Here is an 18069-nt window from a genome sequence, read left to right on the forward strand (position 1 = left end):
GGGGGGTGTTATGCTGACGTCATCAATAGCGTGCGCACGCATTATGGCCCCGGAAGTGAAGCAACTACTATACTACAGAAGCCCTACTCCTATTAATTTACACGCATTCAGACAGTGTAGTGGGGATACAAAGTAATGGAGTTGAAAAGTATGTAACAATCTCCAAAATGACTGGTTGTTGTGTGCTGGGTTGTACCAATCGTCCCTCTGCAGAAAACGGACTGAAATTTTATCGAATTCCAACGGGATTCCGTCCGTTTCAGAGCAACAGGAGACGTTTGTGGTTACAGGCCATTAACCGTACGGACGAAAAGTGGACTGAGGACAAGATCAAACGGTCTCGCATTTGCGGTGCTCACTTTATATCAGGTGAGTAGTTTACATGGATCTACTGGAAAATGCTTTTTCTCACTGGGGCTTAAGAAATATTAAAAAAAAACAAAAAAACAATCAATTCAATTAAATACAAGTGCACACATTGCAGAAAAATATAATACAAATGTACAAATAAAATACAGATGTATAACAAGTATAGTGAGCGATCTACAATCAAGAAGTTGTTGGGTTAAAGCACGTGTCAAACTCAAGGCCCAGGGGCCAAATCTGGCCCTTTAGAGCACTGGTCCCCAATCTTTTTTTGTCCCATGTGCCCCCTAATTATGTGTACCCCCTTCATATTATAAGTACCATCTCCATAATTTCATGTTTATATATGTATATGTGTATATATATGTATATGTGTATATATGTATATGTGTATGTATATATATATATATATGTATATATGTATGTATATATGTATATGTGTATGTATATATATATATGTATATGTGTATGTATATATATGTGTATATATGTATATGTGTATGTATATATATATATGTATATGTGTATGTATATATATATATGTATATGTGTATGTATATATATATATATGTATATGTGTATGTATATATATATATGTATATGTGTATGTATATATGTATATGTGTATATATATATGTATATGTGTATATGTGTATATATGTGTATATGTGTATATATATGTGTATATATATGTATATATATGTATTTGTGTATATATATATATGTGTGTGGAACAGCCCACTCTCATAAACCCCTAAATGTGTCTCAAACATTGGTTTCTACAAATTCAAAAAAAAATGTGTGCAAAGTGTAAAATGTTTAAAAAGGATATATCCTGCAACTTATGTGATTACTTCAGTAGTAAATAAATAGGGTCTCCTTTGTAAAATGTAGCTTATTATTGTCTCCTATTGCCAAAAGTGTGATAAAATGGCCTCTACAGCATAAAATAAATTTGTTTAAATAAATTACAAGAAAATATAGTAATTTATTGAGCAATATTACCGGTAGTTTGTGGTGAATTTGAAACCTAAAAAGGAACTAGGAACATTTCCCAGCAGTTTTTAATCATTTGTTAAATCTGTCCGAGTACCCCCTGCAATGTGCTAATGTACCCCCCGTTTGGGAGCCACTGCTTTCGAGCATTCAATCTGGCCACAGGAGAAGGTAAAAATGACAGAGAAAAGATGAATTAGTGTGTCATTCTAGTTTTAGATATTTTAAATTCACCAATTTAACAAAACTCCAAAGTATTTTTAGGGGCTTGCATTTTTACTTTTTATTATATCACATGGATGCAGTCATATTTAATAGCAAATATTGAAAGAACTGTCAATTTTGCCACAAATCTTGCAAGTTCTCACAAACAATGCCAGAAATTTACTCTAAATGACACAAAAATTGGTAAATAAAAAATTCAAGAATTTTTTTGATATGAATTGAACTAAACTAGGTCACAATGATGTTAAAGTTGTTTATTTTTTCCCCACCTAAAATCTGCGGCCCACTTGAAATGGAACTGGTCTGTATTTGGCCCCTGAACTAAAATGAGTGTGACACCCCTGGGTTAAAGTGAGGAGTTGTAGAAATCTGTTGATGACTGTGGTGGGATCTGGTGCTGAAGGTGCTCTGTGGCGTCCCACCACTCCATGGAGTGGTGTGGTGGGACGCATTGACCAAAATGGACTTTAACTTAGACAGCGTCCATCCTCTCTGTCACCACTGTCATGTCAGCATTTAGAATAATTATAGAATGATTAATCTGAGCAATAAAAAAGAAAAGGAAAGAAAAAATGCTTTTTTTTTTTTTTTTTTTTTTTTTTTAATTTACATTTTGTGTGTGTTTACTTTTGGGGGCGGCACAAAGTTAGATGGCAGTTGCCCACGTCTGATCTAAAGTGAACGATAAGCAGCATTACCTGGTATTATTTGGCTGATGTGGTGTGTGTGGCTATTTCTAGGTGAGGCATCACTGGACTACCAGAATCCTGATTTTGTGCCGTCTGTGTTTAATTACACACAACAAAGTGGTAACCCCGAGGAAAAAGTGACAAGGTAAGTAGTTAGCCATAACCCTAACCCTAATAGGGATGTCCTGATACAACTTTTTCACCTCCGATGCAATACCGATATTGCAACCTTGATTATTGGCCGATATTGATCCGATACGATATCAGCACGAATCATACATACTTTTATTACTTATTTTGTAGTGTGGAATGTTAGAAAAGGCTTGATAATTTAAAAAAACAGACCCATTTATTATAAACCAATAGATTACATATAATTAACCTTTTAGAATAAGAATATTTTATGATTAAATACAATAAAAAATAAAAAGAAATAGAAAATATTAAAAAAAATATCTAAAAAAGAAATTTAAAAAAACAATATATATTATATCGGAGATTTTAGATGCAGTCCGATAAAATCCGATATTCGTTTTCTGGCTGATATCGGTTCGATATCAATATCGGATTGGGACACCCCTACTTCCTAATGATTTTGAGATTAGTTTTTCCATATTTCATTTGATGATATTCAATGCACTTTGGAGCGTGAGAAAAGTTGTCTTTATTACAATACCGTCTTAAGCTTAAAGTGAACATGCAGATGTCTGACAAGAGTTTTCTCAAATTGGTGTTTTGCAAATTATTACCTACTCACATAAAATGTAGGTCCTGCAAGTTAGGAATTAGAGTGTCCCGATACAACTTTTTAACTTCCGACACGATACCAAGACCAATCTGATCTGATATCTGCATAAATCATACACACTTTTATCAATTATTTTGTAGTGTGGAATGTTAGAAAAGGCTTGATTATTAAAAAAAAAAAAAAAAAAAAAAAACACCGACCAATTTATTATAAACCAATAGATTACATATAATTAACCTTTTAGAATAAGAATATTCTATGATTAAATAAAATAAAATAAAAATAAAATAGAAGATATTAAAAAAATATGTAAAAAATAAATCATAATATTTTTTTTTGCTTTGCAACATACAATACACACAACAGTAACAAACAACAGTGTTGATAACCCAACAGCATACATCCAGAGAACAATATTTACAATTTCTTACAGTACAGTAAACTGTGTGTGTGCGTGCATGCGAAACAGGAGGGAAGGAATGAAGAGAGGAAAAATTGATATTAACAGTGAAATAAGATATAAAAACAATAATGATGGTAATAATATTAATAGTAAAGAAAGAGGAAAAAAATAAATAAAATATCTACATTGATACCTGGTAGCCCTGGCGCCCAAAGAGGCTGAGGATTAAAAAAGGTTTGATCAAGTAATACAACTCAGAGAAAAATAGTCAGCAACAGTAGGTAAAAAGTTAATAATTAATTATTAACCCATGAGTTACACAATTTTTAACCTTAAACATAGGAATAATCTACAATTTAATAAAATACATAAAAATAAATAAATCAGAAGACCCTGAAAATAACCTCAATAAACCCAAGTAGCTAAAAAGACCCACCCTGCGATGCAGGTACAGTTGTCTGTGGTTGCTGTTCGTTTATTTATGATGACTCATGCCTTGGCCCTTGTCTTTCACTGAGCAGGGTCACTAAACTCTGGGTCTATGTCATGGTGTTTTTATTTTGTACATGAGTCATGTACATGGTCATGTAACATGACCACAAACAACGTAAGTCACTTATGTCAAACTCAAGGCTCGGGGGCCAAATCTGGCCCTTTAGAGCTGTGGTTCTCAAACTTTTAGGCTCAAGTACCCCCTTTCTCTTATTTCTGAATCCAAGTACCCCCTTTGTCCAACTACAACATTTTGCTCAGAATAACTTGAAAAAACAAATGTAAGGCATAATGACGGAATGAATGAGCGATAACACACCTTTTAAAGAATTTAACTTTGTAAATAAATGAAATAAAACAATATTTAGTGGCTCCTGAACAGATTTATTTCTATAGATTTTAATCATTTTCATCTCCCGCTTTGTGTGGGACCAAGACGGTTTATTTCATGTTTTAATCATTCCATTGTCATTTTTCTATAAGAATAAACAATTCAAAACCCCATATTTCTATTGCTTTCATTTGTTATTTTTCCACTTTCTCTCTCCCTCAAGTACCCCCTGTAGTGCCATTGCGTACCCCCATTTGAGAAACACTACTGTAGAGCATGCAATTTGGCCCCAGAGGAGAAATTAAAAATGACAGCGAAAACGGGAATCTTTGTGTAAATTTCCAACTAATTCATTTGTAGATAATCTCAATCCTTCAAAATACAAAAAAAATCAATAAAACTCAACACTATTCTCAGGGCTCACAGTTTCCCCACACTTGTATCACATGGTGGCAGTCATTTAACTCTCACAATTTCCAAAATCCTGCATTGGGGCACATTAAGGTTGAAATGACTCGTTTTCTCTGCCAAAAGTCTGTGGCCCACTTGAGATCAAACTAGTCCGTATTTGGCCCCTGAACTAAAATGAGTTTGACACCCCTGGCATAAGTTATACACATCCAGTGACTTGTTTACCTGTTCTCATGTGAATACACTAGACTCCTCCATCAAATATGTGTATGTATCAATGGTAACTTTTTAAAGTAACTTTAGTGATGCTCTTTCGCTAACCTCTTTGCATAATTCAATAAACTCTAACTCTGCCATACGTCCGGGACTGAAATGCGCACACATCCACACCATCGTCATTATCGTTTACAAACTGTAAAAGGGTTGTTGGATCTAAATAGACGTATGCAGTGCTCATTTCAGTGATCATTGTTGATGTAGTATAGTACGGGTAAATAACTTTGTTCTGATGACTAAATTAAGTGCCCCCTGTAAAGGTTAAGGGTAGTGATTGTGTTTTTAGATCTTTGATGAATCAAATAGTTGCATTACAGTATTTTTAGTTGCTTTGCATTTTCATGCACCTTAACCAAAATCGGAGTCGAGCATGCCTGGGGAGGTTTGTGTTATGCAGTGGCCATCCGTACGGTTGCCTTATCACTATACCGACATTCTATCCGTACGCAGCACCCCAATTTGGCCAGTTTAGGTCACGTGACTAAGACTAAATCTCACCCTAAACTTAACCCTAACCCTAAAAATTGTTGCGATATTGGGTTATAACCTAAGCCTAACCTTAAACCTAACCCTAAATCTAACCCTAACCCTAAGACGCTACATACTTGTACTTCAGTAATCGTACCAGTCGTCCATACGGCAACCGTGCAAATAGACCAGTTGTGCCCAACCCTGGTCTTCAAGGGTCCCTATCCAGCATGTTTTAGATGTTTCCCTCTTCCAACACACCTGATTGAAATGACCAGGATCGTTATCAGGCTTCTACAAAGCTTGATGATGAGTTAATCATTTGAATCAGGTGTGTTGGAAGAGGGAAACATCTAAAACATGCTGGATAGGGGCCCTTGAGGACCAGGATTGGGCACAACTGAAATAGACACTTTCTTCTTATATACGGATGTGAGCTGAACAAGCGTTAGTAGGCAAGCAATGGACTGCAAACAAAGTCTGCTCTTATCTCTTTATGTAACCGCTGTGGTTAATACTGTACTCCTCAAACCCCAAGTCTGGCATGGACCTGATGCTTGCTTGGGTCCAGTGCAGAAATACACTTGAATGAAATTCAATGAGGCAGTGCAGAAAGGAGAGAAATGTCAGAAAGGCTGCCCAGGCTGCCTCCCTATGTACAGTATGGGAATCAGAATGAAGTCAACTTTTCTTTTTTTTTTTTTTTTTTTTTGTAACACAGCTACACCGGTATCTCCCTCTAGCAGCCCCTTTTCGTGGGTGCTTGACGTGATGATTATCATATCCGACAGAACAACAATGGCATGTGCTCAGTTTGTGTCAGTAACCACAGAAATGCCTTCTCTGCTGCCTTGAGTTCTAACCACAGAGGCTATAGACCTGATCATGAAGGGTGCATACTAGGCTGTGCACCTCAGGAGCTGCCTGACCACATGTACCATGAGGACAAAATGTACCTTTGAAATTAACAGTGTGCTACCAGCAGAGGTGTAATGAGTAGTGATATATCCTACTCAAGTAGACGTACTGTTAATTCATTGAAATTTTACACAAGTTCAAGTAAAAAGTAACTCAATTAAATAATACTTAAAGTAAAAGTCACTACCCAGAGAGCAAAATACGAGTGAATCAACGTTTAAATATGGTTAGGCAGAAATATTGAATCCATGTTGAAGCCTGACATTTAAAATTATACAAAAAGTAGTCAGTGACTTACAGCAGTGGTTCCCAATCAGGGGTACGTGTACCCCTTGGGCTACTTGAACACATTGTAGGGGGTACTTGGAAACACTGATGAATCTATTTCAAACATGCTGAGTCATTTGTAAGCCTATTTCAGACACTGCACATGCTCATCCAACAGCTTATTCACCCGTCGACAATAAACGGCATTCATGAAATAAACAATATAGTGGCCTTAATATCCTACTAATTGTTACTAACATGTTATGAACAATACTAAAAACTTGAGGTAAATATATTCTCTGCTGTACAATAATTGTAATGCACAAAATTGATATTTCGTGTGCGTTAAACGTACAGGTTGACATGTTCAAGCTGTTAACAACATGTAAATAAAACAGAAAGGTTGCTAAATTGGAGTGACCAAGGGGTTCTCCTAATCTGAAGAGAGGCCTTGGGGCGTACATGAGACAAAAAAGGTTGGGAAACACTGACTTACAGTACATGTTGAATCAACGTTAAGTGTTCAACCATAACTGATAATATATCAATGTTGATTTAACCATCATCTAAATTTGGATTTACATGCACATTTTAGTTTATTTTATAGTTACTTTCACCCCACATTCATTTTTGGTAATAAATATTGCCTGGGTCACAGTTCCCTTGCATACGGTAAACATCTCATGTATAAACTTAAAAGAAAGTGTCTATTTGTACGGTTGCCGTACGGACAACCTCTGGTGCTATTGGTACGGTTACCGAAGTACACGTATGTAGCGTCTTAGGGTTAGAGTAACGGTTAGGTTTAGGGTGAGGTTTAGTCCTCGTCAAGCGACCTAAACTGACCAATGATTGACCTATCATGTGACCTAAACTGGCCAAATAGGGGCACTGCGTACGGATAGAATGTCGGTATATTGATACAGCAACCGTACAGATAGCCACTGCCAACTTAAAAAGGAAAAGCCCAACTCTTGCACAATTGTAACTTAATTTATTTTCCACAAAGGCATCTGTATAAGATAAAAAGTTTGTCATGATGTACGATTATATTTTAAATAGAATAACACCAATGAATTCAATTCAAAATAAGAATAAAAATGACCGGGCTCTAAGTATTCATGAACTCTAAAACTGTGCTATGCCAAATGTGTCATGTGGGTAACAACATAGTAGGTAGAAACCCCAACCTGAACCCAAGAAAGTGGCACAACTAAGAACATATGGATTATGTTTGCAGTTTATGAAGAGACCATGAAATGGAAATAAAAAAAAATTATCACAAAAAATAATAATTTACTCTGTAACGGTTGGACGTAGAAATGTAATGAATTACGTTACTACTTTTAAAACATACTTAAGATCACTAATGTTAAATAGAAGATTAATATATATATATATATATATATTAATCGTCTGTCTGTAAAATAATTCTAGGCATTTTTTTTCAAATCACATCACCAATTCCATTACTAATAATTGCATTACTGATAGTGATAGTTTAGATCAGACATAAGCAACTGGCGGCCCGAGGGCCACATGCTTCACTTTAATTTTGAACGATTAAATGCACAAAATGACTTTAAAAAAAAAAAAGAAAAACATACAAAATTACAGAAATGTACACTAGACAAGATAAATACACAAAATGACTCCTAAAACACACCAAAAAGGCAACAAAACAAAAGAACAGCAACACAAAATTGGAGAAAAATTACAAAATTACAACAAAAACACTGAAAACGAATACACAAAAAAGTCTCCAAAATTTGAAAATGACCACAAAAATACAGAAATTGACTTATACCACACAAAACACCAAAAAAAAAAAAAAACGAAATGAGAGAAAACTATGCAAAATGACTCCAAAAAAGAAAACACACACACAAAGCGATAGTGAAAACACTCAAGACAACAACAGAAAGCTCAAAACGAGAGAAAAATACACAAAACGACCACAAAAAAAATAAATTAGACCAAAAACACATGAAATGACAACACAAACTCATTGCTTTTCCCTCTATCAATGCTCTGATTGGTCATTATTCTAAATACTGACATGAATGCTGATAATGTGGCCCTCAGATCAGAAAATCACATTTTTGTGGCCCCTCTGTGGTAAAGGTTTAGTCCCTGTGTTCCACAATAATCATTATCAAACATAATTCATGTTGATGTTTTTTTTTTTTATCATTATCTGAATGACATATCACTGTAGTAAACTGTTTGAAACGTGTATTTTAAATTTAGAAGAAATATCTTCACAAGTTCAGAAGTTGATCATCTTATTTTAAATGCTCATTCCTTCACATGGCTTATCTTCCACGGTCCCAAACGCACCATTTTCCTCACATGAGATCATTCGGACTCTTAGCATTTCCGAGGTGTGTATGAACGCAGCATGACGCCGCCTGTGGTGGCTCATTACATTATCTGGTAGCCGAAGTGGCAACGGACATCGGACAGCGGAGAGGGGATCCCGGGATTTTTGTTTTACACCCGAGCCGACCAAATACTCACCCCGAAACAACCGATAGCAGAGGGGTACTACCACCAAGCCTCCGTTGACTCTGTAAGTTTGTATATTGGCATTTTAAAAACATCACTTTAAGTGTAATTATTTTGATTTGCAATTAAAACGTGACGGAAGTTTCTCTGCGTTAGCTCGGCTAAGTTACTTTAGCTTAGCCCAGCTCGAGCCGAGCTATTGTGTAAGGTAACGGTGGTGGTTGTGTGTCGCTCAGCTTCATTCACACACCACACACACACACACACAACGACACAGCACATCGACAGAAGCCTTAAAAGTACAACAATATTCACCAAACTTAACCGGCGAAACTTACTTCACCCAACCCTCAGCTCTGTTTGGATAACATGTAAGTTGTATGTTTTCAGACTTTTCGCTGTGAGTGTGTCGCTTTGGGACTAAATAGTAGTGATACTGTGTAATTAACACTCCATTAATGGTGAATAAATTTCGCTACTGTCTGCAGACCATTGGCCGGGTAGCATTAGCAGGTTAGCCTAGCCCTTGCTAGCTAGCCCCGTAACACTAGCTGTTGACTGGCCCGGTTGCATTGTCTCTCGTGTATCGCTATTTCAGACATCCGAGCCAAATGCAGTAATGCACACCATCATCATATAAGTAGCATTACCACAGCGCGCGCACACTCTTTCTGTGCGTTCTCTGTGAATGCTCAGAATGGGATGATGGATCTTTTAGGTAGCTGCTGATTTCAAAGCCGGACAGATGGACAGGTTGTTGTTGGCAAGCCAAGTTAGCATGCGATAGCTTGTTGTTGTTGATGAGTCGGATTAATCACAGGCTTTACATTTGGTGAAGTTCTCTGTCTGAACTCTGTTTCTGTCATATTCAGTTTTGTTATGGACTGTGTCTGAGCTTGGTCATCGTTTTAACCGTGGATGGCAATGTTTACGGCTTTGTGAGCCATTGATCTCACAACTTTGTCAGATTAGCTCAACCGTGAAAAGCCTCTTTATGGAGGCGTAATGGTGGACGGTGTGCCTCCGTCGGTGTGTGTGTGTGGGTTCAAGATCACCACCAGCAACCACACACAGTCAACACATTTCATTTAGTGGGTTTACTCCATAGTAGATTTTAACGATCACTGAGTGTAAAAGTCGAGGTGTTTATTATGTCTAAAGACTCCCCAATCTATATGGTTCATTGCTCGCTGAGATCCGGTTTGTAAAAGTTGACCTTTTGCTCCTGATCATCACATGTAATTTCATTAGGCAGACATGTCTTTGTCTTGCTCAATGTTTCCATGTTGTTACAGCTAAGGTGAACGTGTCTCAAGAAAGTTATGAATCACTGGGTTTGTGTTACACAGTGAAATATTGATAAGTGTGCTCACAATTAAGGCAAAGATTTTCAAAATAAACTATTTGCATATGCTTTTATTTGTAACGAAAAAAGGTCACATAAATAACATTTCTTTTTCTTTTCTTTTTTTCCTTTTTGGATGAAATGTATTATTTGAAATGGTTGAACCAAATTTTAGTGGCTATCAGTCAAACAAAAAGCAGTATTTTGAGTTATAAAATAGTTTTGAATAATAAAAGAAAAAAAATAAATAAATACTAGTTTTTCTTTTAGGCATGTTGAAGGCGAAAGCATGAGAGGAACCGAATGAGTCATATTGTCAATGTCATTGACCAATCAGCATGGAATTGCAAAGAAGTGGACGAATTTTGAGCTTTTTAATTTGCTTATATTGCAAGGGCCACTATGGCATCTCACAGTCCACAGAGATCACATTTTTAAGCAAAATGCGCTGCTGCTTTCAGTGTCTTTTCTGTCAGTGGTAACAGACATCTAATTTAATAAACTGGACAAATAGGACCCTATAAAATCTGCGTTAACGGAAATTGTGGACGGAATCACTGAATCGACCAATGGACAGAATCGGTATGAAACGCCGTCACCGTGCGGCAAAGACTGTTTTTTTATGGGGAAATGTTTCCGGGGACCACTTATTAGGTGCATCGCCCTCCCTCCTCCTGTCCTGGCTGCATTAAACTCCGTCACAAACTGTCTAAAAACACTGCAAATCATCACTGACTCCTAAATACAGAGCCACCAGTGCCCGTTTAACTTTGCTGTGCCTGTAAAGCTCGGCCCGTTTTTCATGTAGCGCAGCGGTGCTCTGTGAGAATGTGATCAGCTTTAATCATCTTCCCCTGCTCAGTGTTCGAACTGTTGTCTGGCTAAAGAAGAATAACTCAGACCGTGTTGTCTTTTAGTTCTTTTTATTCCAGCCTTTTGTCCGTGAATGTTACATTCAAACAACATCTCATCAGAGCTACAGAAGATAGGATCATTTAAATTAGGTTATTTTAAACTAAGTTGATCAAAACTTAATCAATAACCCTGCTCAGATTCAGTAAACCATTGATTCCTGAGAGGGAATTGGGTGACATTAATGCTGTTTTCATACATCTTTATAGGACTTAAAAAGGAGCAGTCAGAATAATCCATGTCACTACAACTTATATCTACTTTTTAACTGTATCTTATTTTTTTAACGTACATTTTGTTTAATTATTATTATTATTTTTAATTTATGAGTTTCTATTTTGTTTCCCCTCAGTAGTTAAAAGCTAATATTTTCTTTAAAAAATTATAAATATTTAAAAAATAAAGTGAAAAACACGGAATTTGGGAAAAAATCAAACTGATTTAATAGGGCCCTAGACAAACAGGACTAAGCTTGTGAAAAACCGAGACAAATCAAAAGTTTGGAGGAAATCGACAGGGCACTAGGGGTGTGAAAAAAAAAAAATCGATTTTAAAACGATTTTTTTTTAATTTAGAAAAATAGATTTATTTTTTTATTTAGTCAATGTTTTTGTGTATTTGTGCAATATTTCAGTGGTGGTTACAGTGCTTTCAATGAGTTCATAATTATTTTTTCTTATTTTTGTGCATTGTCAGTTACTCAGGGTGATTTATCCTTAATGTTCTCACTTACAGTTGTTACAATGCCGTCATTATATTGTCATGGTTACTTTGAGACTTCTACACAGTAGTTTCAGTGAAAAGAAAGTTGTTGCACTTCATTTTATGATGGCAGTGTGTAACACTGCGTTTTCTTTTTTTTTCAGTGAAAATGTGCAAAAACACTAATAATAAATAAGATGTTTTGAAGCAAATAGTTTTGATTCAATTTGTCCTCTGAATGATCAATATCTTCTGATGAACATATACAGCAACTTGATTTTTCATCTCTACGTTTAATTTTGATATTAACTGAGCAGAATATCGCGATAATATCGTATTGTGATACCTATCGTATTGCAACATCCTTGGCAATACTCACCCCTACTGGACACTGGACGTAGCTCTGAAAACCGCGACTGTCCCAGGTAAATTGGGATGTCTGGTCACCCTACTTTTAGATTATATCAACGAGTTGGCACCACTTAAGGGGGCACATGTACCATTACATTTTGCACATTGCATTTCCCAAAGGGATTTGGTGGCTGCTGTTAAGAATCCTTCTTAAAATGTCACTTAATGGCTAATGTTTTATTAGATTTAAAAATGTTATGCCGCATAAAGGGGTGAAATAAGTCATGGCTGCAAATGAAACTTAATGATTATTTTTCCCATTTACTCCATGTAGTTGTTCTGTTCTCATTGGTGTGAATGGAAACATGTATAATACATTTAAACTTTCTAATAAAATTGACTGACTATCAGAGCTGGGTGTCATGGCCAATTTCCTGAATTGATTCAATTTGGATTCAGTATTGATCTTTAAAATTAATAAGATAGTTTCGAACTTCTGACTTAAGTTGCGGTGGCATAACTAGCGGAGCTTTGCCTGCCATGTTTGCACTGAATTGAATGCACTCTCTCGTTGTGCAGACACAGTAGTAGACTTTGCTATCATCACACGATAGTGTGAGACAACTGGGTTTAAGGTAAAAAAAAAAAAAAAATTCAGCACCTATGAGTTGACTTCGGAAAACTTCAATGAAATCGATTCAAAATTGATTTTTTTTCACTCAGCTCTACTGACTATATCCCAATTTATTCCTAAAAAAATGTGACATTTGAGGTCTGGCTCTGTTAATGTAGGAGTTTCACAAAATAATGTTTTGTCTTTTATATTGTAGTTTGTCCAGTAGCAGAACATTGTTATTTGAATGATGTTGTGGACTGGGGTGCTAGAAACTTTGTATTAGTGATGTACCAAAAACTCAGCCAGTGCTTTTGGGCCATTTTCGACAGAATTCTTTTTTTTAAAGACTTAAATGACCAAAACAACCTGGACGACACAGCATGTTGAAGGAAAAACCACAGCCAGCACGTGCTTGTTTAGATACAGGCCAACTTGTTTGCGGTGTGAACGTATTTCAATACATCTGAGCATTAAAGCGTTTTCTAAGCAGAGGTTGAGACTAGGCTTTACGCGATTAGGAGTTTTGGGCCGATCAGCGATCAGTGAGTTTAAAAAAACAAAAAAACAATCACCGATCATATCAATTCAGGTTGTTTTTTTTTTTTTTAGGTACCGACCGAATTCATTCGGTTCTACCTGATACAGATTCACAGAAAATCCAACGGTTTCACCTAAACGCAGCCCTGTGACTGTGAGGGAGTGGAAGAGTTGAATAATTTTCATGCAGTGTGTGTGGGTGGGGATAGCTGAGGATAGCTTCGGCCCCCGTAGCAAAGTTAGACTCCCAGGTGTATAGTGGAGGTGGGGCGCGCACGCACCTTCTATGCCCACCACACCCTGAAACTGACAGAAGTGTCCGGTATGAAAGCGCTTTGCTCTCGGACTCTCCAATTTTAACAAACACACACACACACACTAACAGCAGACGCTGTCCCAGCTTTCAGAGCTAGTAGACTGGGGAAGAAGTCCGGCGGTCAGCTGCTCGCGCCAACTGAGACATTTTTACAGTTTGTTCATAGGTTTTCACCTTTGTGCATAAATGTGAGTGATATAAAGCTGTGTCACGTAAAGCAAATAACTCTTCGGTGTGAATGAGATGATGAAACAATGCAATGGGAACATCTACAGAAAGTTTCATCACGACAATGACGTCATTGATCGGATCGATGAATTAAGACATAACTGCCGATCACATTAATTGCAAAAAATGCAAAATATCGGCCGATTGGATATAGCCAATCAGATCAGTGTAAAGCCTATTGAAAACTTCACTATACACAACGCCGTAACTAGCCCTCTGCATCGACCCAGATCCCTACACCGCAGGCTGACGCACGCCTCCAAAAATCCTAACTAGTACTACTTACTTTTTTCTGCCAAACATTTGGCTGTGACTAGGTATGTAGGCTTGTAGATACAGTCAAAATAGCCTGCCAATCAGACTGAGGAAGAATGGAGGGTTACAGCTGTTATGTTCAGGCCTTTCCACTGGGAGCACTGGTACTACCAACTTTCTCAGTTGGTCGCACCAGCACATGAATTGGTTGTTTGTCCACCTTAAAGTGAGAGCTTTTCAGTAATTTTCAACTTATTTAGAGTAATTTTATTGAATTGTTGATTGAAAAAACAAAAATACATAGATCTAAAATGAGCCAAAATATGTGATGAAAAGTCAACTTACGATTTTGAAAATTATACTTGGCCACAGTTTTCTTTAATGTTCGTCACTGGTTCTCATAATCTCAGCACATAAACCTGAACTCTATTGTGTGTCTGCAGCAACTATGATTTCAATTCATTTATTGGTGTTTTCCTGACATTTTGGTTAAATAATAAGAAAATGGATTTGATAAAAAGATTCTTGTCCACAAGGAAAGGTGTATTCATCATTAGAAATAAAATTAGTAAAATCAATGTATTAAGGTTTTCCTAACATTTGGGCTAATGATGTAAATAACGTTAGTTATTGGGTTGTGACAGCAGGAAACTTAGAGTTTACAAGGATTTTGTCCAACTGATACACTAACACATTTCATTTTCAGTTCTCTTCCTAATAAATAAAAGAGGATATATGTTTTTGTGTGTGTGTGTGTGTGTGTGTGTGTGTGTGTGTATATATACCGTATTTTTCGGACTATAAGGCGCACTTAAAATCCTTTAATTTTCTCAAAAATCAACAGTGCGCCTTATAATCAGATGCGGCTTATATATGAAATTAATATACTGTGCTTCAACATACTGAACTGAAAAAGTGAGTGTATTGTTCTGTATTTTATGTGTTAAGCCTGAACAATGTTGAGAGTTATTGTTAATGAGTTGAATAAAGTTTGACTTATCTGACTTTTATTTCGCTTAATGCGTCTTAATAATAATAATAATAATAATAACAAACCGGTGTGCCTTATAGTCCGGTGCGCCTTATATATGAAAATAGACCCAGTCAGACCCATTCATTGATAGTGCGCCTTATAGTCCGAAAAATACGGTGTATATATTTATATATATAATTCCTTTTTATTATATTTGTGCCATCTCTTTTATTCATATAAATGATTCAACAGGAAAAATATCCCTGTGGCTGTGTACACACCCAAACCCTGGCCCACGCCATTAAATATAAGTAAATACAGGTATTAATGCACGCATCTCTCCGACACTTCAAAACTACTAAAACCATTTAATTTTCTGTTGTGACTATGAGAGGAGGGGTGTGTCCACACTGTAGATCAAACTGCTACAGCAATAGACACCAGAACTACGTATGAAGTCTCCATCAGAGAAAGCACAGTTCACCAAGACAAATTCCTTGTGTGTATTCAATACATTACTTGGTCAATAAAGTTGATTCTGATTCTGATCAGCGGAGCGGGTTCTATGGCCGTCACAAAATCTGTTGATGTTTAAAGTCCTCATTTACAGGTGCAACGCAGGGGAGAGGTGTGTACACCCTCCCTCCTGTGTCCACCAACCTCTTAACTTAGTGAAAAGTCCAGTATTAAACAGAAAGTATATGGGAGCAACTCGTTCCGCTCTTTGATCAGTCCGAGAGAGTCTGGGGTCTGTTGTGTGCATATGTGCTGTACGTGTACGCCACCAAGATCTCTCTTCAGAACAAGAGGCGGTGCAGCTGGAGCAGACTGACTAAGACCGTGAAAAAGGCCGACTTTCAACCACAATGTCTAATACAGTGCCTGTGTTAGACATTATGCAGTTGCATCAATGCGACCAGATGACATTTTAAGTCGCATACACTGAAAGGTCGCATATGCAATCATTATGGTCAAAGCTTGAGTCCTGATGTTGCAAGGCTGTTAGTGCCAGACATCCCAACCAATAGACATTTCTCTTTGTACAATCAAATATTTGGGCCACAGCAGCAAAACACCACACTGGTGAGTACAGGAAACTGAGGCTACACTTCAGGCAGACTCACCAAACTTAGACACTTGTAGAAAGAAAGAAGAATTTGAGCGCCAACATTCATAAATACATTCTGCTTTCATTTATGCTACTTAGAACTGTTACACAGCAGTGGAAAAACAAGGCTTGAGAGTTCATTAACAAACACCATCAAAAGAGTGCATGCTCCAGGACCAGGATATCAGAATTCTGAGCTATAATAACGAGACAACCCTGGCTGCTAAAATGTCAACTGCCAATCACTGGTAAAGTAGCCCTTGTCATATATTTGTGCCTCCTTGGCCCTCGATGTAATGGCAAGCAAGCAGTTACTAAACATGTGCTATCTTGTATTGGGTACTAGAGTCAAATAGAGTGAAGTAAAACCATTCTGGTACCACATAGTGGAAATGTGACACAATAGACCAATTATTAAGATGTGACGTAATGAGAGAGAGAGAAAAACCACGTCATTGCTGTGTTTCTGAACTGTCTTCACATTTTGTTTTAAAGGTAGAAAGGGGGTCCAAGTAGATTTTAGTGTATAGAAAAATTCATATTTTACATAAATATTAATTTCAATTGAAGTTATTTTCACTTTCAAACAAATCAATGTAAATAATTTTTTTTGTTGAATATCAATAACTAAGTAATCTTTATCATTTAGGCTACATTCACAAAGTAATAATCCCGCACTCGAATGGGCTGATGATTTCAACACTTTGATTTAGCTCGGTTTACGTTCTCACTGCACTTTTTGAATTGTACTAAAACCTACTGGAAAAACACAGTCGAGGCCCTATGAAATACATTTGATTTTTTTTCCAAACTGTTTTCCACATAAATGTTTTAAAAGTTTGCATTTTTAAAAATATTAATGAAAACAAAATAGGAAACAAAAATAAATAATAATAAAAAACATTTACAATAATGAGTAAGCTACAATTAAAAGATATATATTAGTTGTACTGTGACTCTACTCATGTCACCCAATTTCCCCTCAGGGATCAAAGGTTTACTGAATCTGAGCAGGTTTATTGATTAAGTTTTGATCAGAATATTTGACAGCATTAGAAGCTATCATTAGCCTACGATGTTTCAGACTCTGCAATCCTTGGTATTGGTGGTCTCATTCACAACAACACAACTTTTTCCACGGATCTTCTGTAGTACTGATGAGATGTTGATCTAACACTCTGAGTAGGTGAAGCTGCTTAGAGCGACCCAGTCAGCTCCATATTTTGGAGTGAGTGATGAGTTAGAGTTTTTTGGCAGTTTAGACTGTGTTTCGGTGGTTTAGACGGTGTTTGAAGTGGCCAGGGTGGGAGGGGGTGGGTGGTGCACCTAATGAGGTGTCCCAGGAAGCATTTCCCCATTAAAAAAACATGTTCTTGCCACACGGTACTGGCATTTTATCTATATTCTGTTAATTTCCACGTTCTCAGATCTATTAACACAGGTCAGATAGTGGAGCTCCGAGTTCACAGCAAACAAGGTGACGCTGCTTTTAGTTGTTATGCTGCAAAGAAGTGGAAGTTGACATCCATTGTGAACATTTTGAAAACTAGGTTAATCTAGGTCCTTTTCTCTAGCTTATGACTGAGAGGAAGATTTTAATTAATTGATTTCCAACTATGGTTTAATGT

General features: G+C 36.7%; 1 protein-coding gene across 3 annotated transcripts in view; it reads left to right on the forward strand.

Moving 5' to 3' along the window:
- Positions 1-59: 59 nt before the first annotated feature.
- Positions 60-18069, forward strand: part of gatad2ab (GATA zinc finger domain containing 2Ab) — a 48406-nt gene continuing 30396 nt past the window's right edge. The window contains exons 1-2 of one of the 3 annotated variants that reach the window (XM_028443699.1): positions 60-369; positions 2328-2421. In XM_028443699.1, coding sequence (XP_028299500.1) covers positions 168-369; positions 2328-2421 — 296 coding nt within the window. In that variant the 5' untranslated portion in view covers positions 60-167. Of the gene's footprint in view, positions 370-2327; positions 2422-8958; positions 9163-9314; positions 9470-18069 lie in introns of those variants that run through there. The other 2 variants (XM_028443701.1, XM_028443700.1) reach the window with 2 other exon arrangements.

Source organism: Gouania willdenowi, chromosome 4 (genome assembly GCF_900634775.1).
Source record: "Gouania willdenowi chromosome 4, fGouWil2.1, whole genome shotgun sequence".
Classification (NCBI taxonomy): Eukaryota; Metazoa; Chordata; class Actinopteri; order Blenniiformes; family Gobiesocidae; genus Gouania; species Gouania willdenowi.